This window comes from Salarias fasciatus, chromosome 2 (genome assembly GCF_902148845.1).
Source record: "Salarias fasciatus chromosome 2, fSalaFa1.1, whole genome shotgun sequence".
Lineage (NCBI taxonomy): Eukaryota > Metazoa > Chordata > Actinopteri > Blenniiformes > Blenniidae > Salarias > Salarias fasciatus.
In genome coordinates this window covers 7,167,968-7,191,977 of record NC_043746.1, presented here as the reverse complement: position 1 = coordinate 7,191,977, position 24,010 = coordinate 7,167,968, and the positions used below count along the sequence as shown (strand labels likewise).

Genomic DNA, 24,010 nt, shown 5'->3' with positions numbered 1-24,010 from the left:
AAGATATTAAGATTTTTGGAAATCTTAATTATTCATCTAAATTGTTGCGGCTTGCTTTGATAATGGAATGAATTGGTTGTAGGACTGAAGAGCCGGGTGTGCTGCTCATTGTTTAATTTGAGAGCCTGGCTTTTACAGTTTTTGAAAGAGTGCATTTTGAACAGCAAAGTTAAAAGCAATTTCCCTACAAAGAAATAAAAATTTTTTTAAAACACCTACTTGTTGAACACGACAATTGTGATGTTTGCCTGGTCGTTTTTTGCCCCCCCCAACTCCCCCCGGTTTCATGCTTGTTTTTCTGTAGGTGTTTTTTGTGAGTGCCGGGAGAGAGGCGGAGTGAGGGGGAGGACGGAGAGGTGGGGGGGGCGAGGGAAACGCAGAATGAGGGAAATGTTGAGGAGGTGAATGAGAGGGAAGGATAAAGCAAGAGGGAATGAGATTGTGGAGCAGAAATGGAGGGGGCAGAGATGAAGGGGGGGGAGCTGATGGAGGAATAGAGGGAAGGTGGGGGGGGACGAGGGGGGGGCGGTCAGCAACAAAGCCTAATGTTGCTATGGAAACTTGTTTATGCCTCACTGATGCATCTTGTAGATCCAATTAGAGACTGATTGTGTCTGTGTCCTCATAGACACATGCACGTGTACCCAGCCGTGGTGCGTGCACGCAGAATTACACGCACGCGCGTACACACGCGCGCACACTCTTTTCATTCTCGTTGCGATGACACACAGTGACATAATGCAGTTTTTCTATTTGCGAACTCATTTCTGACCTTAAAACTGACTCTCAGCCTCCGTACGGCGAGTTAAAAGGCTAAAATCCATCTCCTCATAAAGACCGTGCAAGTACACACTAATCGACGCACACGCGCACATTTGCACATTTTTTGTATGGTTGCTATTTTCCGGCGAAATTCATTGTCCTAATGAATAGCCCCTCATTCTAACCTCGACAATCAGACTAAGTGCCTTAACCTCAGTCTTTCCAGCAGCCCTGACATAAACCTGATTCACTCTGAACCCAAGCAGCCCTTCGAACAGGTGTGAGGAAGTAAAGACCCGTCACAGCGTCCTGAGGTCAATGGACCTCATAAAGCTAGGTGAACAAGTACACACACACACACACATGCACGCACACGCGAGCGCATGCAGTGTGTTGCTGCTGAAAACCAACAAATTGTTTGGAGATGTAGGACAAAGGATGCCCCGCGTTCTCGCTCTTATCGGCCCTTGAATTAGCGCAGCCCCTCCCGGCGCCCCCCGGCCCCCGCCTCGCCCCCGTGATCATCGCACAATAGCGGGGAAATAACGTCTCACCCGCTTCCAAGCCCCGCACAAGAGCGCCCATCCACACGCGCTTTCATGGCATCATATTCAGCGAATGAAAAGGGGGAAGAGGAGAGGGATCCACTGAGAGGATTTTGACCATTTTGCAAATTTCATTTTGCTCTTTTGTGAATGAAGACATTTATTTGGTAATGCCTCTGTCCGAGAAGAATGGCCGTGAATGTTAATCCAATCATGTTCATTTACATGGGGGTATTTCTTTAGAAAACGGGACTTTTTAAATGATCTGCTCTCAACAATGGCTGGCTGTTTGCCAGTGTTTAACATCATCGTCAGAGGAGGAAGACTGATGATTGTAAACCGCCCCCAGCCTCCCAGATTCACACACTCCTCTATCAGTCTCTTTCAGGAGGCATCATGGTCCTCCTTTCGCCGGGCCCGTCTTGAGGAGTCAGTCATTTAGTGGTGAAATGATGTGTGTGATGATGAAATGAGGGACTGTAGATAAGGTGAGATTACACACCGAGAGAAAAAGAAGCGAGAGGGAGAGAGAGAGAGAGAGAGAGACAGAGAGAGGCCCAGCCCCTGATGTCTTGTTAAAACGTGAGGGATCAGGAAGAACAACAAATGCATTGCGCACTGCTAAATCCTGCTTAAATCCGCTGGCATGGGCAGATCTCGCAGATAGCCCCGCTGCTGTGCTCGCTGTCTGCGACCACGACACACACGCACACACACACGCACACACACGTACATAAACACACCCGTGGTCAGTCCGGCTGTCTGGGTTAATGCTTGGCTAACTGGGACAGCAGAGCTGAACCATGTTGACATTTTAAGCCTCAAACAAGTCCAGAACAATGATTCAGCCCATCTGCCCCCCCATCAGACCGCAACCTCAGCCCATTCTGCTGACTGACTAACGCACGCACACACACACACACACACACGCAAACATGAACATACACACCACTGCCCAAACACATTGCAAGTACTCATTGTGCTCCCACCCCCTCTCTTCACACACACTTACACACATGCAAACACTCAAACACATGCAAACATGTATACACACACACACACACACACTGACAGGGCCGCCTCCTGTTCTCCACCTTTAGTGAATAAAAAAAGAAGAAGAAGCGTTGCTCTGATTGAGTTGGCAGCAGAGAGTGAGGTGGAGAGGTACAGTAAGGCCAGATGGATTATCTTAATCCTTCACTAGATGATCATGGCAGAGGGAAGATGAACCAGGGAGCCTTAACCTCCGAGCTGACCCCGCCACAGTGTTTTCCTCCAGAAACACATGCCTCTGAAGTGGAAGCTGCACAGATACTGTTGAATCGCAGGTCTTATCTGGAAGTCCCGAAAGTATGAGAAAGAAGAGAAATGCTGCATACTTTGAACGCAATCGTGTTTGTAGCAATTTCTGGGGCGGCCATTTTGTGCTTCTCGTGAACTTTTGGTACGCTTTGATTTAGATCCAAGTGTGAGAATCAACTTCAGAGGATTTGTACGATATGCTCTGTTGACTGATGCTGAAAAATGTCAAGCTGCTACATGTAGTGTTTTCGCGAGGCCAAATTAACTCTGCTCTGCCTTAAAGGCCGTTCCAGACAAATCTAAACCTTTAACTCCTGTAGCTCAAAGTATTAAGACTGTATAAACTGTTGTTGAGTAATTTGGCGGCGTTTCCAGACTTCTTTTTTAAGAATTAAAACCTTTTCTTTCTTTCTTTCCTCTCTCTCCGTCTCCAGGTTTGTGGCTGGGAAAGGCCTGGTGATCTACCCAGACATTGGGGACAAGCTGGACATCATTTGTCCCAAGGCGGACCAAGGACGAGATTATGAGTACTACAAGCTGTATCTGGTGAAGAGGGAGCAGGCGGAGAGCTGCAGTACGGTCCTCGACCCAAACGTCTTGGTCAACTGCAACAAGCCCGAGAAGGACATCAAGTTCACCATCAAATTCCAGGAGTTCAGCCCCAACTACATGGGCCTGGAGTTCAAGAGGAACGTCAACTACTACATCACCTGTAAGTTCGTCACCAAGGATGATTTATTGTTGAGATTTAGCCGTTTTAACCTTCATTTAACCAGAGCAGCCTGACTGAACAATCTGAGTCATAATCTCTGGCTTCACACTCAGTTACACACACAGTCACACCTGGGAGTTTCCTAGTAAAACTGCATGTTAATGACCTGCTGCGGCAGTCCCAGAGCAACAACTGGAGGTTATGTGGCGCGCTCAAGGCACAGCGGTTTGAGGGTTGTTTGGGCTGGAAATGTTCCATGTCATTACGGGAGTGAAACTGGCAACCTTAATTGACTCCTGCGTGGTTTCTGTACTTTTGGAACATTTTTTGAGGGAGAATAAATCAAGTAGTGGAAAGATATTGAGTAGAAGAAGTTTGTAAATATTATTATAATGCTTGTTGCATAGTGCATAGTAGTGTAATCAAAGTTTTAAAGGTAATATATTTGAATTCTGCTGAAAAGGAGCACAGGAGAAGTGTCTCTTAGCTCCACTCTCGTTTGCTTATTTTCCAGTGAAGTGTTCGTATGACCAGTTTTATCTTGAGAGCACAGGTCAGCTCCAGAGGCAGTAATGTGAAACGCTCTGCATGGAGGCGTACACCCTGTGGAGACCTCTGAAATTAAAAACTTTAGCTTATAAAATAGGCATTTTAATTAAAAAAAAAATCTGCATTCAGTTGCAAATGATGTTGTTATTTACAGATAATTGGGACAATTTACAAAATTCATGCAGCTTAAAAACACATTTTTGTATTGTAGAATCATAGTAATAACATGTTGGCGGCAAACCACAGTCGAATTGATATATGTAGGTTCTAATTGACTTGTTGATTAGCAGACGACCAGTGAAAGACGCCAGCGGTTCTCTTCTGCTTCGCCGTCTTGTGTTTCTGAGCGCCATGTGACGGTGAGCAGGCCTCGCTGTTGATGTTTGGACTGTGTAATGGTCCGATGCTCCTTTTGCTCCTGGAACCTCATCAAGTCAAGTAATGACCTCAGGTTCAGCCGAGCTGGAACCGAAGCAGAGTCCGACTGTGTGAGGCAGAGCTATTTATTCAGATCCTCAATGCCGCGAATCCCAGAGGGCGATGGAGGTTCAGCAGGGGGTGTTGGAGAGTCTGGAAACAAAACGCACTCTGGGTCTCTGGCTGGACGTTTTGAATGGCTGAAAGGGATGAAGATTCAACAGAAATGGCAGGTTACTCCTCAGATTAGTGGGAACTTTGTGGCTCTAATGCTGAAATGCCCCACAAATCTGTCCAGCCGTGACGTCTACAAGCATCACTTGATTATGTTTTCTGGGACACGAAGTCGCTGCTGCTTCAGTTGGATTTCAGTTAGGATGGACAGCGCCGCGCCGGCCCTGATGGAGTGGCAGGAGGTGATAAGGCGCTTCACAGTGGCGAGAGCGCAGGATATCCTGTCAGAAGTGGCCTTCATAACCCTAACAGACGGTTTGATAAGCTCCAGGGAAGAAATCTTTTAAAAGTGAGCAAGAGGGCTGCTCCCAGAAACCCTGCAGGATTCCAGGAATCTGAATTTATCCGTCCAACAATCTGTTGGCCTTTTCTCTTTCAGTTTTCTTCTTCAAAGTTTCTGTGCCACGCAGGTGGTTTCAGGACTTCTCTGGGATTCATCATGAAAATATATTTTTTTTAAAAACATGAGAAAGAACATAAAGTGCACGGCATCGTCATTGAATAATTTGAGTCAAAGGTGACTCACTGAACATTCGGACCATCTGTGCATTTTGTCGCTGACATTTACTTCCCACATCCTGGAACAACACATTTAGAAACGGAGTGAACTTCACACGTATTTAGAGGGTAAAATCAGCATAAAGCAACAATTGAGAGCAAATTGCTCGAACACGTCTCGGGTCTCGCATCTCACCAGCCCTCCAGCTGAAAGATTATAAATGACTTCAATCAGGAAGAAATCAAGGCGCTCATTGCTGCTTTTATCATTTACTTTAATGTGTACATTAGAAAGTGAAGGCAGAGTTAAGTTGTGGAGGTGGATGGTCTGTGTACGTACGTCTTTCAGGAACTTGAGTCGACTCAGTGTGCAAATCACTGTCATATCCTCCAGTCAGCTCAGCGGCGCTATTTAAAAACATAAAGCATACAAGTCATGTTACAGCCCGACGAGTCAGAGTTTATCAGGATTTACAGGACATTTTATGTTAGCTGTGACTTTGAAGGATGGCCCGAGTCTTAACTACAGATGGGATTTTCGACTCTTTGAAGGGAGTCGGGATCGCGAGCATCCAGCATTTTCAAAGAGCTCATTTTTACATTTTATCATTTTTAAGATGTCAGCCTGGGGGTGGCTCATTTTATCTGGGAAATAATCACAGGGAGGAATGATGAGGGGAAAGATCTGGATCAGAACAGAGAAACTTTATTGAAGAACGAAGCAGGATGTTATTGATAAAATTTCCTCACATGAACTTTTTTAACAATACAGGAACAGAAAGAAACTTTTAATAATATTCAGAGGGACTTCATACCTGGTGGCCACAGGACAGAAATCAGGAAGCACAAAAGAAAGAATAAAAATCCTAAAAAAAGCTATAAAGTCAAAACAACAGGGTCCAGTCACAGCTGCTTCGAATTAGCGGTGAGAGAAAGAGCACTGTTATTGAGAAGAAACCCAAAGACATTAACATGATCTACTTAAGCAGACCACAACAGACAATATTATATATTGCAAGTTCACTTGATTCCTGTTCTTTCTTCAAGGACCTCCGTTGACATCTGTTTATTGTTTCTGTACATCTCAATTCGCTACTTCATCCATCAAACGTTTGTCCTCCGTCTCGAGTGCGCGGCGGAGCGAGAGCCGAAAAGTATCCTGATTGTTCACTCACAAAGCTCAACATGCACTAAGTCAACTCTTTAATGGTATAAACCCCGTGCATTTTTAACCCAGGAGGAACGTGTAGACGTTTCTGTGTGATATATCACACTTATATATGAATAATGTGCTGAGAGCAGCTGACGAGTTATGCATCATTACACACGCTGAATTAATGAGATTATCAGGTGTTTTTCTATGGAAATGAGCTTTGATGTGTTTTCAGCAACATATCAATAAAGTCAGTGTAGACTGTAAAAGATCCCCCATGTATTTATACCAATATTTATTTCCGAACCCCATACGTCTGTATCCTGTTTCTGAAAGATTTAGAGCTTCAAAAAGAAGTAACGAAGCCTTGAAGGGCCACATACATGATGAAGAAGCACTGAGACAGACTAATGACTTGTTGATTTTGGTCTTTTAATGGATTTCTAAGAAGTCAGCAGCAGCTCACTCGCTGATGAAAAAAGACATTGCAGACTGCTTTTAGACCTTTTTAATCTATTTTTTCCCCCGTCTGTATAACCTGACTTGAAAGGTTTTCGGAAATCAAAGTGTGTTTGCTGGTTGATCCTGATCTTTGCTACATCTGTCCTTTGGCACCTTTCTAATTTAGTGATTCGGACGTCGGAAAATGCCTAATGTCTAAACCAACCGGCAACAAGCTGTCAGAAAATAACCGGCACAGTGAGGATTCAATAGAGGGCGTGAGAGAAATTGCACAATTTCCTCTAATAAAGCAGAGAGAAGTACTTATCAATATATATTTGCATTTAATATGGCAAAGTTTACTTTCGTGCACAACAGACTATTATGTCTTTATAATTACACCGACACTGCGATCATGCAGAGTACAAACAGTCGGACTACGTCTTTCATTATCAATAAAAATGAAAAATTCACCAAACAGCTGAGGCGAACAATCAAAAACAACTAAAAACCAGACAGTGTTGATAATATCCCACTGTTTGATCAATACTCAATACATGTTCTCCTGTCTCCACCCCTAATTCCAAGAGAGCAGCACTGTCTGCTCCAATAACCATTAAAAAAAAATCATAAATCTGTTCGTTGAATAGATAAATCTGTCTGGTTTGCAGATAGCTAATCCACAGTTACATTTTATTGCCTTTGAATATCTACACAACCCTTCAAATATTTAGTCCTGCACATTAAATTTCGCACAAATATGAAAGTAATTCTTCCTTGTCTAGTTTATCTTTATATCTTTTAACTTCCATGCTTAAGAAGATAGACAGCTCTTGTAGCTTTAATCACATAAAACAGCTTTTCTTCCCTTCGAAATCCACATAAAGTTCAATCCCACATGTGTTTTTTTCTTTCTTTTCCATTTGCCGCAGTCCTCTCTGTCCCTGCTAACTCAAAAACAGAGTGTAGGGAAACATTGCGATGTTATCAAGCGACAGTTTTTAAGGGGCCACTCCTGTGGCCACATATCATGTGGACTTTAAGAAATAACTCCTTTGAGCTTTATTCCACCCACATGTCTTCGGAAAACACCTTGGGCGTTTCTGGCGTCTTCTGAAAGTTTTTCTTTCCCCACTGTTTGGCGGCGCTGCTGCACATATTGTCTCCTGATTACATCATAAATATTTTAACCAGCTTTTATTAGTGACATGTGCATCTTGACTTCAGTGTTATCCGGCATCAAAGCACAAACATCAAGCATACTCAGGGCCGAACTCGTCTTTTCTCTGTTTTTGTGCGTCTATCCGCCGCCGATGCGAGCTTCATCCGAGCTTTCGGATTGCTTATTACTCCTTCTGTAGTGTTTCAGACTGTGAACCCGTAACAACAGCCAGCCGTAAATCCCTCACAGGCGAGACTGCTGGAGCGGGATTGGGCGTCGTATCAGATCATTATTAGGCTCATATACTGTAACATTCCAGCGTCAGCAGTAATCGGATGTGGTATTTGTCTTGGTTTTATGTTAATGTTGTCCTTTTTTTTTTTTTTTTTTTTGCGAAGGGGAGCGCTTGTTTTATTTATTCCTCTGCAGCATGTGCATACGCTGTGACACACTTCATCTATCATGAGATAATGGCCGTGTGCGTGCATGTGGGTTATGGGTGTTTACTCTGCAGGGAGTCGGAGGGACGGTAAGCACCTGCGCTCAGCCTACTTGTCCTGCTTTTACCTGCGCGGCGGACGCCTCGCCGTCTGCGTCCAGGCCCCTTCAGGCCGGCTTATCCTCGCCTGGAAGATGTGAGTGCATTATCCCACCGTGTCTGTGGGGAATGCGGTCCAGCCGGCCAGCAGAGCGGCGTAAATCTGCTCGGCCTATAAAGACCCGGCTTATCTGGTCTGATTAACGGTTAAACGTGGCAGACAGCGCTTGAGCTGAGAGGGAGACGCATAGGGAGTGGACATTCCACTGAATCCTCCAGCGGTCTTTCTCTTGTCCACCCCCAGCCTCTCGGAGTTGTTTTCTTTATCTTTCCCACCCCCGCCGCCACCCACTCCCGACCTCACTCCTGCTCCTTCCACCGGGCCGCCTGAGCCACAAAAGGTGTGGGGTAAAGTAAGCAGCAAATGGCTTGTGTGTCTGTATTTGTTTTTATGTGTGTATCCCATGCCTGGCTGTCACCACAGGGGGTCCCATCTCCTCGGTTTCCCCCCCCCCCCAGCCCTCTCGACCCTCTTCTGACAGGAGTTGTGGGGGTCAAAACTGACGGGCAAGAGGTCACGGAAACACAGCGGGGGACCAGTAATGATAACCCTGCACTGATCTAAGCCCCAGACCAGGACCAGCTTGTGCTGTCCATCAGCACCCTCCACCCCCTCTCTGTACACACACATACACACACACACACACACAGGCGCGTATATACATACACCTTCCCACACCCCCATCCCCACCAGTGTAAGAGTGAACAAACTGGTTATATTTCATTGCGTTGTCTAAACACAGGATATCGAATGAGCTGTTTGTGAGGAAAATTGCTGCGCCGTGTTTAGGGTGTAGGCTCGGGATGGAAGTGATTTCGGACAGGAGGCTTTTAGGGAAAAAGAAATATTATAAGTGGAAAAATGAGCAGCAGAGGAGAAAGAAGGAAGGAGCAGACATGAGTGAGCGAACATATTCACAGACAGCCTTTCAGATGTCGCCGAGCACAGCCAAAAGAAATGTCCTTTTGTTTTTCTTTTTTCCCTCCCTATTCTCTCCTCGCTGAAATAATGCGACTTGACTAAATGTGTGATACGTTTTGTGTGGCGGGAGCTGCGCTAGTGAGTCTGCCTCTGTTCTATATAAGGGTGAAGCCGTGAGGCAGTAAACAGAGGCGACCTGTCGCTGTGCGCTCCCCTCCTCTCTTTGATTCCGTGCGCAGCGGGCAGGGCTAAGCCTGATCCGTGCAGACAGCTGTCACTCTCCATCGCCGTGTTCCGCCGCCGACTCCTGACACTCACCGACTCCGCCACCAGAATTCTGCCGCGGCGCAGCGCGTGTCGTCTCACCTCCGGAAAACCGCGAGCAGCCACTGCATTCCTGATGCTGAGCTTCTCTGACTTTTCTCGTAAATCCAGAGGAACTTCCTCTCTTTGTTTTTCAGGAGTCACAGAGCGACTGATTTGAACTCTGCTATTTGAGCCGGCGATGAAAAAAAAGCTGCTTTCCATTTCCTGATTGATTTAAACATGTGTGCTAACGAGAGGTGCAACAGTTTTTGACCCCAACAGGAAAACCTCGGTTTTAGAAATTCATTCCATCCACAGGAACATGGATTCGGCCGTCCAGCCCCCACGCAGCCCCTCTTCTGCAGTTATTTTCATTGCGAGGGGAATGAAATATATCTTCCTCTGGAAGTGATGAAAGCTACTTCGCCAGCAGACGACACGAAACACATCAAATTAAAATCCAAGTAAAGCAGAATTGCCAATTAACTCTTGCAGCACATATGAACTCTCACTAAGTGACTCATTTCGTGTAAAAATGTTAAATTTAGTTGATGTCAAACTTCTGAATGAATTCCACATCAAAAGTTCTTTTTTTCTTTTTTTGTAGCAGCTGTTGGGTCTTATATATAGTCCAACTCCTGCCATACCTGTGTTTTTATAATACTGGTTATTATAATTTAATATACTACTGCCTGTTATACTTATCTTGTCCAGAGCTTTTCAATGTTTTTAATTAACTATTTTCCTGTAAAAAGACTCAGTAAGTCAGGATTTTCATTTCCTTTACAGAGAGCTGTTTTTTTCTGGCTATTTCAAGCTTGTTTTTTTTTTTTAATTGTGAATTAATAAGAGAAGCGGTGCAGCTAATATAACTTCATTAATGATCACATTTAGCTTCCAGCATGCAGATTTTTTTTTTTCTTGAAGTTTTCAAAATGTGTCTTTTTTTTTTTAGATTTTATTTTAAAAAAAACAAACAGGTTTAAGCTGAGCTGTTACACCCAAAATGAGTCAGACAGACTGCGGTTGACGCCACGGGATGATCTCTCTGCCACGCTCACACCTGATAGGATTAAGGTTAGGAAGCATGTTGCTTATAAGAAACATTCATGCTCTCTTGCGTGGGCTCGCTTCTCTATCATTGTTTTCTTTTTTTTGCTCAGCAGCCTACACATGATCCACCCGTCCATCTGACCCCCCCCCCCCCCCCCCCCCCTAAAAAAAGGAAATCCTTTGCAGTATGCATCCAGCAATTCTTCTTACTGCCTTATAAGAAGTGTTCCGTCTCCTCGGCTTTGCCCTTGAGGAAATTGAAGGTCAAGGTTGAAACCCCCCCACCAACCCTGCTGCACGAGATCCTGCCCTGCCCTACATACGGCAGGACGCAAACACTACAGCATATGTGCACGCGCCTGCTCCCACGCAGGTACTGCAAGTCTGCATAAATTCATACATGCACACGCGCATTCGCACGCTGGCAAATAAATATAAACACAAGAAATAACAGTAATCTGATTAGTTTAAAAAAGAAAAAAAGTGTTAAATGTCATCTTTCAGAGTTGCAGCGTAATTACCATAATCAAATGAAAGCCACTTTGAGGAAAGAGAGAGAGAGAGAGAGAGAAAAAAAAAGCAGCTGCAGTTGTCAGTGAAGCGTTTTAACAAAAGACAAAGCCATTGTGATTGTCAGATTATAGAGATGCAAATAACTGGCACATTTTTAACTCGCAATTAAATGAGGCGTTTTTTTTTTTTTTTCTTGTTCCAAGAAATGGTAACTGTTAACATCTGGTAACCCCTCCCCTGTAAAATCACACTCAAGTATTTTAATTACGACTGAGAGACAGTGCAGAATTTCCCTTTGCATAAATTGTTGACTCTCCCACGTAGATTTTATTAGCGCAGAACAAGGGGCGTATTGTTCCCTCGCACATTTATCATATCGCGGATCCAGAAAATTGCTGATGAAGTTGGAAATGATGAATTTAATTATTGGCAAACAGTTCTATCAGTTCTTATTGAAATGTCACGTTTTGTTTATCAGGATGAAGACTCACAAAATGTGTAGAAATTGCATAATTTTATTTGATAGTCGTATGGGATTCGGACAGACTTGTGGATCAGTGAACTATGGCGTCGATGTTACTGAATCGAGTTTAGAGCAGCTAATCGGTAAGCCTTAACGGATTTCATTTTCAAAGTAAACCCCGCTAACAGGTCAGGTTAGCAGCGATGGCGCAGCATGGCCTGGGATAAGGAGATTTAACCCCCTCCCCACCTCTCTTATCCTCACACCCCCCCGCGGGGGGAATATAGCCCGGTGTTTATTAGGGTGCCAGTGTAATATATGACTTTCTGCTTGCTTTGCAAATCTATCCAGGCTGCCTCTGCTACTTGTCCTTTGGATATTTCATTCGGAGAGGGTTAGCAGGCACAGCGTTATTGTCGCTGGTTATTGCCTTTCGTTTATTACAGAGGAGTTTGTTTAGAGTGCGGCGGGGCGGCAGGCGGGGTGGGGCGGGGCGGGGTGAGCGGCGCTGCTGGCTGCCGGAGGAGAATGAGGACTTTTTCTTTTGGAGGGGAGGGCTGCTCACGTGGCTGTACAAGTGAATGGTAACCATTGGTTACGGCTGAACCCGCCGCTGCCAGATGAAGCTGATATATTCATGTATTCATCTCAATTAGTCCGCGGCGCGCATCTCCAAACGCAGACACTCATCCCTCCCCGGCTGCGCTCCATGCTTATCTTATTAGAATATTTCATCCTGCGTGCGAGGCCTCCCTGTCTCTCTTTTCCTGGTGTGTCATCCCTTGTTCCTCCTCCTTCAACCGTCCAATTCTCACTCAGTAATTCTGCTCTCATGTTTCAAAGTTGTGTGTATGTGTGTGTGTAGGTGCAGCAGTGGGAAAGTGCAAGGCGTTGTGTTTTTTTTTTTTTTTTTGTTTCAAAGTTTACTGATAACTCAGATCTCGTCTCAGCACGCAGACCGCAAGAGACCACAGGGTGAACTCTGCAGCAGCAGCAGCAGCGCCCTTGATTTTTGTTTTCCCTCCTCTCGACGAACACAAACTCATTTGTCCAACGACTCGCTCCCTCGCAAAAAGCGATTTTCAGTTGTTCAAAGTCGCTCCCCGCGTATCTTTAATTCCATCTCGGTGGTGTTTGCAGCCCTTAAAATAGCTTCAAGGGGAGAAAAAAAAAAGGAGTAGAGACGTCTTGAAAGACAGATGCATGTTTGGAGTCCGTTGTGATTAGCAGAAGTCAAATGTGGGACGTGAACAGACGAGCGTCATTGTCCATGTGTGGACAGTGGCGGATCGCTTTATGCAAAAACATCAAAAAATAAAAGCATAAGCACAGGATAAAACAATGAAAGCCCATAATCTAAAACACTCTGCAAATGCATATTTCCCGTTTCCATCTGAGATGTCTGAGGTTGTTTGCCCTTTGCTTTGCCAACAACACACATTCTCAGTGTCTTTCTTCTCCGGCCAATAGCTAAGCTCAAATCACAGCTCTCTGCCTGTCAGATGAAGCTCTCCCTCCCTCTCTCTCTCTCTCTCTCTCTCTCTCTCTCTCCACCATCCCGAGAACAGCGGTTTGTCTTTTCCAAGGCACACTCTGAAATGGCTTTGTTTTCCGACAGCCATTCAGTGGCACCCTCGGCCGGGGCCTGCCAAGAAGTCCGCCTCCCGGAGCTGGAGCCGGGCATGTTTACACAAACTCATCGGAGAAATATGGATGTATAATTATAGACGTTGTTAGTTTTAATGTCGCATCCTCGCAATGGAAACCGCTGCATGCTTGGTCAGCTACGACGAGGGGCGGCTGATGAAACTCTGACCGGGGATGGCGTGAACGTTCCTGCGGAGAAGCGTTTAGAGGGAACAAGAAGGGAGCGAAAAAGGGGGCTCTTTTTTTTTTCCTTTTTTCTTTTCTTTTTTTTTTTGATGGAGTCGAATCAGAATCGAGTAAGGCAAACAAACATGAATCACAAGGCGGTGATAGAGATTGCTGTGGTTGTCCAATGCATAAATACAGAGTCTAAATACTGCTCCACAGGCCAGGACCAAGCCCGTTTCTGTGAATTCAGCTCAGTGGCAAAATGTCCATGTTCCATTCCAGCTCGACCACAGGCACACAAACACAGTAACAGGAGCAGACAAACACACAAGACGAGTGTGTGTGTGCGCACACACACACACACACACACAATCACACAGGCATAAATAAGCACAAAGCCACATAAGCAAATTCAAATATATATATACTCATAAACTCGCACTAGCATGCAAATAGATGCTCACACAAATACACAGTGTGCACAGATGCACACATCCACGCTGCATCTCTCGCACATTTGCGGGCCTAATAGAAGCCGCCTCATGCATTGTGCGTTTGTTAATGCACAGTCAAGAGAGCGGCGGCTCAGCTGAGCCGGGGATATTTTCAGGCGGCGGATCCCACGGGTGTAAACGTGCGCGCTTGTCAGAGTTTGTGCATGCGTGCCATGATGGATGGATAGATTCGGGAGAGAAAACACATCTTCAAATAAATATGTGTTGCGTTTGGGTTTCGGAGCCGCGCCGCACTCTCACAGTGACTTGATGATTTCACTCCAACCCCCCCACCCACCAACCCACCAACCCACCCGTCCTCGTTCCAAACCCACGGGTCCAATTTCGTTTCTCTTTTTCGGTTCCGCTCTCTGTGTTTTTTTTTTTTTTTTGTGCAACTTAATCTTTCTCTCCATCCACCTATTTTCTCTCCTTCTCAGATCTTGCCCCTGCTCTCCCCATCATCCTCCTCCTCCTCCTCCTCCTCCTTCTTCTTCCCATCTCTGCTGCACAGTGACAGATCCTTCAGGAAATTGTTTCGAGTCTGCCAGACATTTTTGTGTTGTAGCTGTTTATTTGTGCTTCGGGGAGAGGGTAGGGCGGGGGGGGCGCGGGGGTCCCTCCCCGCTCCCGGACCAGAGGTTAAGCCCCTCAACTCCTTCGCCGCCCTGTGCCAAAACGCGCTGATCCTCGATCAGCGTGGCTTTACCGTGTAACCGACACCGGGGGATGAGGAGAGAAGAGAGCACCAGGGGAGGATGTAATCAGTGTGTGTGTGTGTGTGTGTTCGTGCCTGTTTGTATATGTGCGTCCAAACGCCGGCTTTGTGTGTATTAGGATGCAATCAGCTGCATTTTTCTCTGTGGTCTGCTGTGCTCTCTGATTGGGGTTTTTGGTGACTAGCAGGAGAAGTGTGTTTCTTCTCCTGCTTCTTGTGTTGCAGCGCGGCCTCGGAGCCGGAGGAGCCTCTCGCTGCGGTTTGGAGCGAGCGCTCGGAGCTCTGGCTCTTTGCGCACCGGCTCCATCAGGCCCTCTGTCTGTTATATGTGTGTCTCCGTGTCAGCATGTGTTTCCTCCTTGTCTGTGTGTGTGAGCGTCAGCGCCGCCCGGACTCGGATCTCGTGTCGGCCGCAGTCAGATCTGCTCAGTCGCCTTCATGTTAGCAGGTACAGGAGGTTCCCCCCTCGGGGCTTCCAGGCGCCCGAGCTCACACGTCCACGTGCAAAAATTCGCACGGGCGCAGTCGCAGCGACACGTGCGTGCCCACACACCTGTCCACTGTCCGCTCTCTCGCCCTCTGTCGCTGTCTTTGTTCTTCGCTTTTTTGCGGATTTTGTTTTTGTGGACAACAGATGGGCCGACATGGACTCTCTCCTCTTTAACAAGAACACTCTCTGTCTCTCGCTGACATCTCCCTCCTCCCGCCCTCTCTCTCTCCCTCTCTCTCTCTCTCTTCCTCTCTCCATCCCTCTCTCATCTCACTGGCTCTACTGTCTGTCTGCACTGTAATCTCTCTAGTGCTGAAACAATTTGTCAATTATTTGTTTGAGGTATTCATCAAAAGGCTCTCTGTTTTTGTGTGAGTAATATGTTTGACTTATCGGTGGGAACAGTTTTCTGGCATCTTGTAGCCGTTTTTTTTTTCTTTCTCTCAATCCCTCCCGAAAAATCTGCAACCTTGATTTTACAAGAACTTGGACCACTTTACTGAATACAACTCAAGTCGACGCAGTGACCTATAATCATTCCAGCCTGACGTCCGTGTAGAAATAACACAGTCACATGTCAAATACGAAATCTGAGGAATTATATTTTTATATTCAACGTTCTCTGCTGCTGATGTCCATCCAGATTCAACAAAATAATATTGCTGATTCCAGGTGACATAGATCCGTCAACTATGAATATGTGTTGGCTGTATGTCACTACCTTAAAGTATATCAGATGAAAAGTTAGCAGAATTTGTGGGAGGTCTTGGTTTAAGGAGATACTCACTTGGCCGATAGACGTGCAAATAGCGAGATAATTCAAGATTATTTTCTAACAAACACAAAACAAAACATAAATTGTGGATTTTATGGCAATAGATAATGTTAGAACAAGATGTGCAAATATCTTTCTGACAGGGAGAGAACTGTAACAAATCAAGAGAACAAACAGATACTTCTACACAGGTTTCTGTTTCATCTACATATACGAGATGAAACTAAAACCATGTACAATGATTATACACAACGGGATGCATACATGTTGCTGTCTTCTCTTCGTTCCAAGTCTCAGAAGTTAGACTAAGATGTAGGAAAGTGTCCTGTGGTCTGACGAATGTGAAGAGAAGCGAGCCAGCTCCTGCGGCGCTATAGGAGCTGCGATGGTGCACGTTGCAAAGCGTGACTGCTACATTGGAGAAGGCTCCGTTATTATTGTACAATGTTACACATTTTTGAGCAACACATGCCGCCGTCCAAACCTCTTTTTTTTTTCCCACAAATATGTTGCTTGTTTCGGCCAAACGATTCCAAACCGCATTATGTACACATATTATAACAGCTCGGTTGTGTAATAAAATACTTTGCAGGCTGAACTCCTCTGCCGGCAGTTCAGACCCGTCACCTCACTGTAAACATCTGACACAACAGCAAATGAGAAACTTAACAGAGGAGACCCTGAACACTGGAGCAACTGTAATCCTGCATAAAGCACAAATGGCTCAAGTTGTAAATTAGCTCCAACTTTCCAAAACATTGAAATTAAGCTCATGTCTTTTTCTCAGTGTCTCACAGTTGAAGCTGTGTTAATGTTGTGCACACCACTGCATTCAGTGTGTATCTGTATTTGCATTTTGCACATTTTCACAGCGTGTTTTCTTTTTTTTTTTTTTTTTTGTAATGGGAAATGCATGTGCATTTCATATGTCGGTGGGTTATTATTCCAAAAAGTAATCTACTTCTGTGCCTGCACGTAGCTTCTGACCTGATCAACACACAGGAGGCATCATTAACCCGAAGGCGGTTTTCTCACCTGAGCCCCCCGCTGCACACACATACACACACACACACACACACACGCACGCACCGCCGTGCTCTCTCCTCTCTCGGAATACCTCATCGGGTTTGTTTTGCATTGCCTGTTTGAGATTGGGCGACCTGAGCCGGTGGCAGCAGTTCTTGTTTGTTTGTTTGTTTCCCATCTTTGATGTGTGTTATTGTGCCGAGGAACACGAGGCTGGCTCAGTTGTCATAACTCACTACTGGAGGCCAGATTGAAAAGGTCAGTGAAAATGAAGCTCCTCTCTCTGCGGAGGATGAATGGATGCAGTGTCGCCGCTCACGCACACACGACTAGACGCATCTGCATTAGCGCACGGGGACACGCACACAAGCTTGGCAAGCCTTTTTTTTTTTTTCTTTCTTTTTTACGTGCACCAGCAGATCACGTGACGCTTTGCCCGACGTCGACGGGTGTCTGTGGACGGTTCCCATCGCCGGCGGTTCTGGCTCCTCCTACAGGGGGAGTTCGCTCACAGATTGCCTCCTCAATCAGCGCGGGTTTTTGGAGCGTCGTGGCCTTTGACACGCCGCCGCCGTCTCCCGACGCATTCCGATCCATCCCAGCGCTTCTTTTATCAGGCTGATTTGTGGCTCGTGGACCATTAGAGGTGGATCAAGGAGGGCGACTCCTCTTTCCACAGTCCAGAGTCCCACGGCACCTTTGCGGACGACCCGCCAAAGGGCCGCAGAAAAGGCGGAGGGGGATTGGTTTTATCATCTGTTTGGATTTAGCGGGCGAACCGTGGTTCACCTCATGTGATTATCAGTGCAAATGAAGCAGGACCAAAACTTCAATGAGCCTCCTGCCGAGAAACAAGCCTCCCAACCGACCTCCTGTGTACATCTGTCAGCTGATTACACATGTGTAACCCCGCAGTAACAATACCACCCACCACCATGAAGGTTACCCGATGTTTTTGAGGAAATAAGTCCTGGGATTTCTTATAAGCTAAGCCTAATACAAAGGCATTTTCATGGGCAAAATAATAGGATAATCAGAGCCCTGCTCTGCTTTTCCCCTCTTGGCAGCCTGTTATTTTCGTAGTTTTATTACAGAAAGAAGGGGCTCAGAACACTGTTATTTGCTTTGCAATAAAAGTTAATTTGTCGAATGTTAGTGAACACACTGTTATTGTGTTTGCTTTGGGGGGGAAAATAGTTTTTAGTTAATTTTCATAAAATCCACTCCCAGTTTGTTTAATATCTGCACAGACGAATCAGAAACTAATGTGAGACGAGCGGTTTTCCATCCACGGGGAATGGTATAGTAAAAAGTGTCTCTTGCTTTTATGGCATATAAAACTCTAATTAGAGTTCGCCTTCTGTGGCCCATTAAATAATCAGCTCTCTAATCAGACAGCAGCAACAAAAAGTTCAGGATGTTTTAAGAGCAGGTGATTTACAGACCAGGCGAGATAACCCAGAGTAACCTCCGGGGTCACGAAGCTAATACGTGCAATGCACACACAAAAAAAAAGAGGAAGGAAACACTGTGTTTTTGTTATGTTTGAATTACCCTTTTTTTTCAGGAATATCTCCTTGTTTTTGTTTGTTTGCCTTCTCAGAAATATTGGATTCTGCTTTGGGAATTTATTTAACTCCATCATGAGCCAAAAAGGCTGGCAGCCGCTGATGCAAATCATTTGTGAGAGTGAAAAACACCAAACAGGGTTACATTCGCCCAACATGATGTTTCGTGTGGGATATTTCAGCTTAATATTTGTCAACACGAATAAACGTGTTTGGTGAATTTGTTCAAAAACCCAATTTGCGCCTAAAATTTGAGTTGTGTGGTGCCGCTCCAGAATAGTGTTCGGCACACCATTTTTTAAGCTCAAGCCTTATTTTTGCTCAGTTATAGTCATTATTTCACAATATATATACTTTGCTGTATATTTACTAAAAAGAGAAGCTTTGCTATGTTGCCTTTAAACACTGGTAAAGATTGTTTAATCCACTGCAATGTTAGAAAATGGCATGAACCAGCTTAATGCTTGTTAAATGTGTTTTTTTCTTTTTCGCTGAAGCAAAACAGCAGAAGTTCAGTTTTAAGTATTTTGCCACACAGTGGTACAGCGGTTAGTGCTCTGGCCTCACATAGGGAAAATCCATGGTTTGAGTCTGGCTTTTCTTGGTCTCTCTTGTTTGTTTTCTCCTCTGCGTGTGAGGAGTTTCTCCAGGTGAAGCAGTTTTCTCCCACGATCGAACTCGGGCTGCGTCGGAGTGAACGCGAGTGTGTGTGACTGTCTGTCTCCCTGCGTTTGTCCCGCGACGGGCCGGTGATCCGTACAGGCTGTATCCTGGCTTCACCTACGCTCGGCTGGGATCGGCTCCGGCGCCCTGCGACCCAGACTCTCACGAAACAATCGACGGGTGAAGCTTCAAGTGAAATATTCCCACAGTCGCTCACATTTTTAGATCATGAGTTTTTCTCTTAAACATGTGCGTCTGGCCACATTTGCAAAGTCAGAAGGGGATGTTTCTAACCATGTCGCCACAAAAAGCAGAACTTTGGTCTTGTGTTTCCAGGTAGATCGGCCGCTCGTGACGAAGCAGACGGAAATCGTTCCACATTGTGATGAAGCTACTTTGTTCTTTGCGGCGGAATCCACTTTTCATCTTCAGTTATATTAACATCAACAAGACTGAAAATTAACATTTTCAAAGTCAAAGTCTGACGATGGTGATTTCTTTTTATCCCGGAACAATGAATGTATTTAAGCACTCCCTGAAGGCTCTTTGAGTTAGTGGTAGATGAAAGGTGATTTATTTTAGCGATAAAAGAGATTTAGATTCTATATTGCCTTCTTTCACATTAAGATCCAGTTTTTATTTTATTTTACTTCTCCCTTATAGTTACTCTCCTTCATGATCTATCTCTGTTTGGAAACATGTGGACACATTTCCGTCGTCCAGCCACATATCACTGGGTAATTTTAGGGCTGTTACTCTTAATAATCTTGACAGATTCTTTTCTCTTTTGTTCACAATTTCTTTTGGCATCTCTCCAGTTCTGCTCAGTACAAAGGAATGGTTAATAGTGAAAGAAAATTGAATATTATGCTCCACTTCTTAGCGTATAACTTCTCAGAATGAGCATGACCAAAGGATATGGCAAAAAAAAAAATGTTGAAAGCGGCTCTCTTAACAAAAGTTCCCTGTAAGATTGACGGCGGATCAGCGGCTCTGATCACTTAAGATGAAAGAGAGCTGAAAGGCAGGAGGAGAAATCATGTCGACTGATTGTTAATGTGGATTAATGGGCAATTGGTGGAACAGAGTGGGCATCTCGCCCACTGTTTCTGTGATGAGGGGGAAAAACCGGACCCATGATGGGATTAATGAAACACTAATATAGCACTCCCATCTGCTTTAACAAGGGTGAAGCTGTGTGCTCGTTGCTAGCTCCACACATGAGTGCACAATCAGGTCTTGCACACACATACAGAATGGTTAAGGGCGAGATAAACACCAACTCTGCAACTCCCACACGGCCAGTATTAACCTTTAGCTTTTGAGCTCGTGAGTGTGAGTGTGTGTCTCAGCATGTGTTGCATCTCTCCTAACCTTTAGCTCTGACCAATAGGAAGGTGAAATGCTTTTTTTTTTTTTTTCCCTTGCTGACCCACTTTTCCTTCTACTTATTTCTCTGAACACGCAACATTTCAGCCGCCATTAGTCAAATGATGCGCCGTCTGAGGGGGAAGTTCAGAGGCAAGTGTGTGTGCGTTACACAGTGTGTGTCACTCACCGCCTGTTTGTTCACCTGTTAGCTCTGTGTATTTAAAGGTGCTAATGCGTGTGTGCCCACGAGGGCTGTGCCACTTTTCAAAAATAATCATCTAATTGACGGGGAGAGGCGGTTCTGCAGCGCACAAAAGAAAATTAACCGTCACAACTGTTGCAGTCGTGTCTTTTTACCGAGCCGGTGTGTTTTGAACGGCCGCTGCTGGTCGTGTGAGGCTAACGGAGCAAGAGCGGCCCACATCCCTGGGCTGTTTTTCGCCCTGCAAGTGATTCGAGTGAAATTGCGGAGGTTTTCCGCGGCCGTACCTCGATGCTATCGGTGAAAAGAGCCATTGCTGCCAATTAGCTACTCTGTCATTAGGGACGGCTGTGTGGGCTACTGGCAACTTCCCCTCACAACAGAATACATTAGAGCCAAAATAGCTGGTGAAGTTGGACTAGCTAATAACTAAAAAATGTTCCATATGGAGAGCAGCAGAGTCGCGCGCGCTTGAATTTTTACAGCAAGTGTGGTTATTAAATTAATATCGGCTGCTTTTGGCTGCTGTCGTTGCTTCTCATAACTTTAATACTATATGCAACAGCTTATAGCATTATAAGCTGTAAGTCCCAGCACCCTCAGGTTACGGTGTCGTATTGTGCCAATCGACTACACTGGAAAATCTGCACTCTAGCAGTGTACACCTGTCAGATTAGGTGGGGGTTTTGGCTTTGGAGGCGTGCTCACGCATTCGGAGCAGGCCTCATTCATTTGTGTGTGTGTGTGTGTGTGTGTGTGTGTGTGTGTGTGTGTGTGTGAGGATCGTGGATGGTTGAGGGAGAAGGGTTCAGCATGCGATATGCTCCAGGACGAGTCTGTCTACATCATGTCATGCTGGAGTGTGCTCAGTCTGTTCCTGTTTGAGACAGATGACTTGCTCCGCTCCCCAAGCTCCTCCTGTTATTCTGCATCCCTTATCTCCTACTGATCTGACAGACGGCCCACACCGTGTGTGTGTACTTTAGTTTGTTTGTGCACGGGCGTGGGTATGTGTGTGTGTGTGTGTCATATTTCTTCATGTGCATGTCGCGTCTTTTTATCTTTTCCACTGCGCTCACACGTACTGGACAAAGTCACTGAGTTGTGTGTATGTGTGTGTGTGTAGAAGTGCGGGGGGAAGTTTTCTTTGTGTGTGCTCTGTATGGAGCTTTGCAGCATGCTGAGTTGGGAAATGAAGAGTGGAAAGTGCAGTGGTGTAAAAGCTCTGCCCCACTAGATCCACCGTAGAGGTGACACACAGACACCCGCAGCTAAATGATGCAGAAGCTCTTCCCAGCTGCAGGCTGTGTCTCGTACAGACACACACACACACACTCACACACACACTCTGGGAGCTGCTGACAGGTCCTCTGCAGAGGTTAAAAGCTGCCTTAAGTAGTCTTGAAGGACTGGCCCAGTGGCGCCCAGCGGTGGAAGTCCATCATGCCCAAACTTTGTCTGTGTAATCTGGGTCTGATGCGCCGGGACCACACACACGTGCAGACACACACCATAAAATAATCAGGGAATTGACGTATTCCCAAACATTTATACACAGGCTGATGTACAAACTCAAACTCATGCACACACTCGAATACACAAAGATGTGCAGCCGCACTGCTACTCAACTGTGCTCTGTTGCACGGAGGCCAAAACACACACAATGGCAATGGCAGGCTTAGAGGAGAGTGTAAGAGAAATGGTGAGTGTGTGTGAGAGAAGTGAGCTGGCAGACATGCACTCTCTCTCACACACACACACACACAAACGCAGACAGACACGATCCAACACACATATGCTTCCTCTGCTTCACAAAGATCACCTCCCACTTCTTCTTCTACTTTCCAAACTGAGCTCTCCTCCTCCTCCTCCTCACTTCATCACCTCCTTCCATATTCCCTCACCGGCATGTGCACGCACGCCAAACCCCACACCCCTCTGCGCACACACACACACACACACACACACATGCACGCATGCACTCGCATGTGAGCTACAGTTCAGACAGATCAAGTCTCACTCTTCTCCACCTCGCGCACTGTCTTCGTCTTCAAAAAAAAAAAAAAGAAGTGAAGAGGGAACCTCACGCTTCCTCTCCTGCCCCTCCTCACCCCTCACTCCCCCTTTCCATCCTTCCTCTCTCTAAACACCTCACCCCCCCCCCCCCCCCCCCCCCCCCCCCCCCCCCCCCCCCTTCCTCCACCCCATGCTATCCCATAGTGCTCTCTGCTGGGAGGATTTAGAGGTACCCTGTAATTTCGGTGCCGGAGGAGCTCTTAAGTCCTGCCTGATCTTCTGGCTACACAGGCAGCCAATATGCGTGCATGTGCATGTGTGAATATGTGTGTGTGTGTGTGTGTGTGTGTGTGTGTGTGTGTGTGTGTGTGTGTGTGTGTGTGTGTGTGTGTGCGTGCATGCTGGTGTGTGTTTCATCTCTGCAAAGGCTTACATATCTGTATATTTTTCTGCAGCCATTTCAAGTGTGGTTGCGTGTGTGTGTGTGTGTGTGTGTGTGTGTGTGTGTGCGCGTGTGCGCGCAATCATGAGAGAAGGAGCAGCTTTAATCAGGGCGCAGGAGAGGAGCTCCCCCTCTGGCTGTAAGCTGAAGCAGTGAGCTGAGCAACAGTTGTGTGTGCCGAGCTGCTAACCGCCCTAAACCCTGACACTAATGCTGCTACCTGCTTACCGAACCCACAGAGAGGTGGCTCCTGGGAGCAGGCAGCGCGCCGTAATCTTGGCGCGGCTACATAATGACGCTTTTCAACAGCGAAATGTTGGGAGAAATGTCGGGGGGAAGCGCTGTTGAACACGAAAATGAGAAAATCAGCTGTGTCCACCCTCGTTACTCGGAATCACATCCATTTTAACTTAAATTCAATATTGGGTTCCCAAAAAAAAAAGCATGAAAAATGTGTGTGTCTCCCGTTGAAGATATGACAATTTTATATCGCCTGCCAGGTTTTATTATTGAAAAGAAGCACGAGGGGGGAAGAAAGGGAGCGAGAGAAAAAAAAAAAACAGCAGCCGAGCCGAGAACACCTAATTCATCCGAGATGATATGAAAAGTCTGAATGAATTTTCTTAGCTGGTGCCAAACCTGTGGAGGAGGCTATGTGGGAGAGACGGCGAGTGAGAGGTTGGAGGTTGATTACTGATTTCCATTTCTATTTCTAGGACAAAGAAATGGAAGGCTGATGGGCTGGGACATCTATTTAGATCCATTTCATTCTGCCATAATCAGGCTTTAGCCATGCCCTA

The 24,010-nt window shown here is 45.8% G+C and overlaps 1 protein-coding gene across 1 annotated transcript in view; it reads left to right on the top strand.

The window, feature by feature from the left end:
• The window catches only part of efnb1 (ephrin-B1), a 64,085-nt gene that overhangs the window by 23,917 nt on the left and 16,158 nt on the right, over positions 1-24,010 (top strand). Inside the window, exon 2 of the mRNA XM_030101592.1 lies at positions 3,044-3,321. Within this exon, the coding sequence (XP_029957452.1) occupies positions 3,044-3,321 (278 nt within the window). The remainder of the gene's footprint in view (positions 1-3,043; positions 3,322-24,010) is intronic.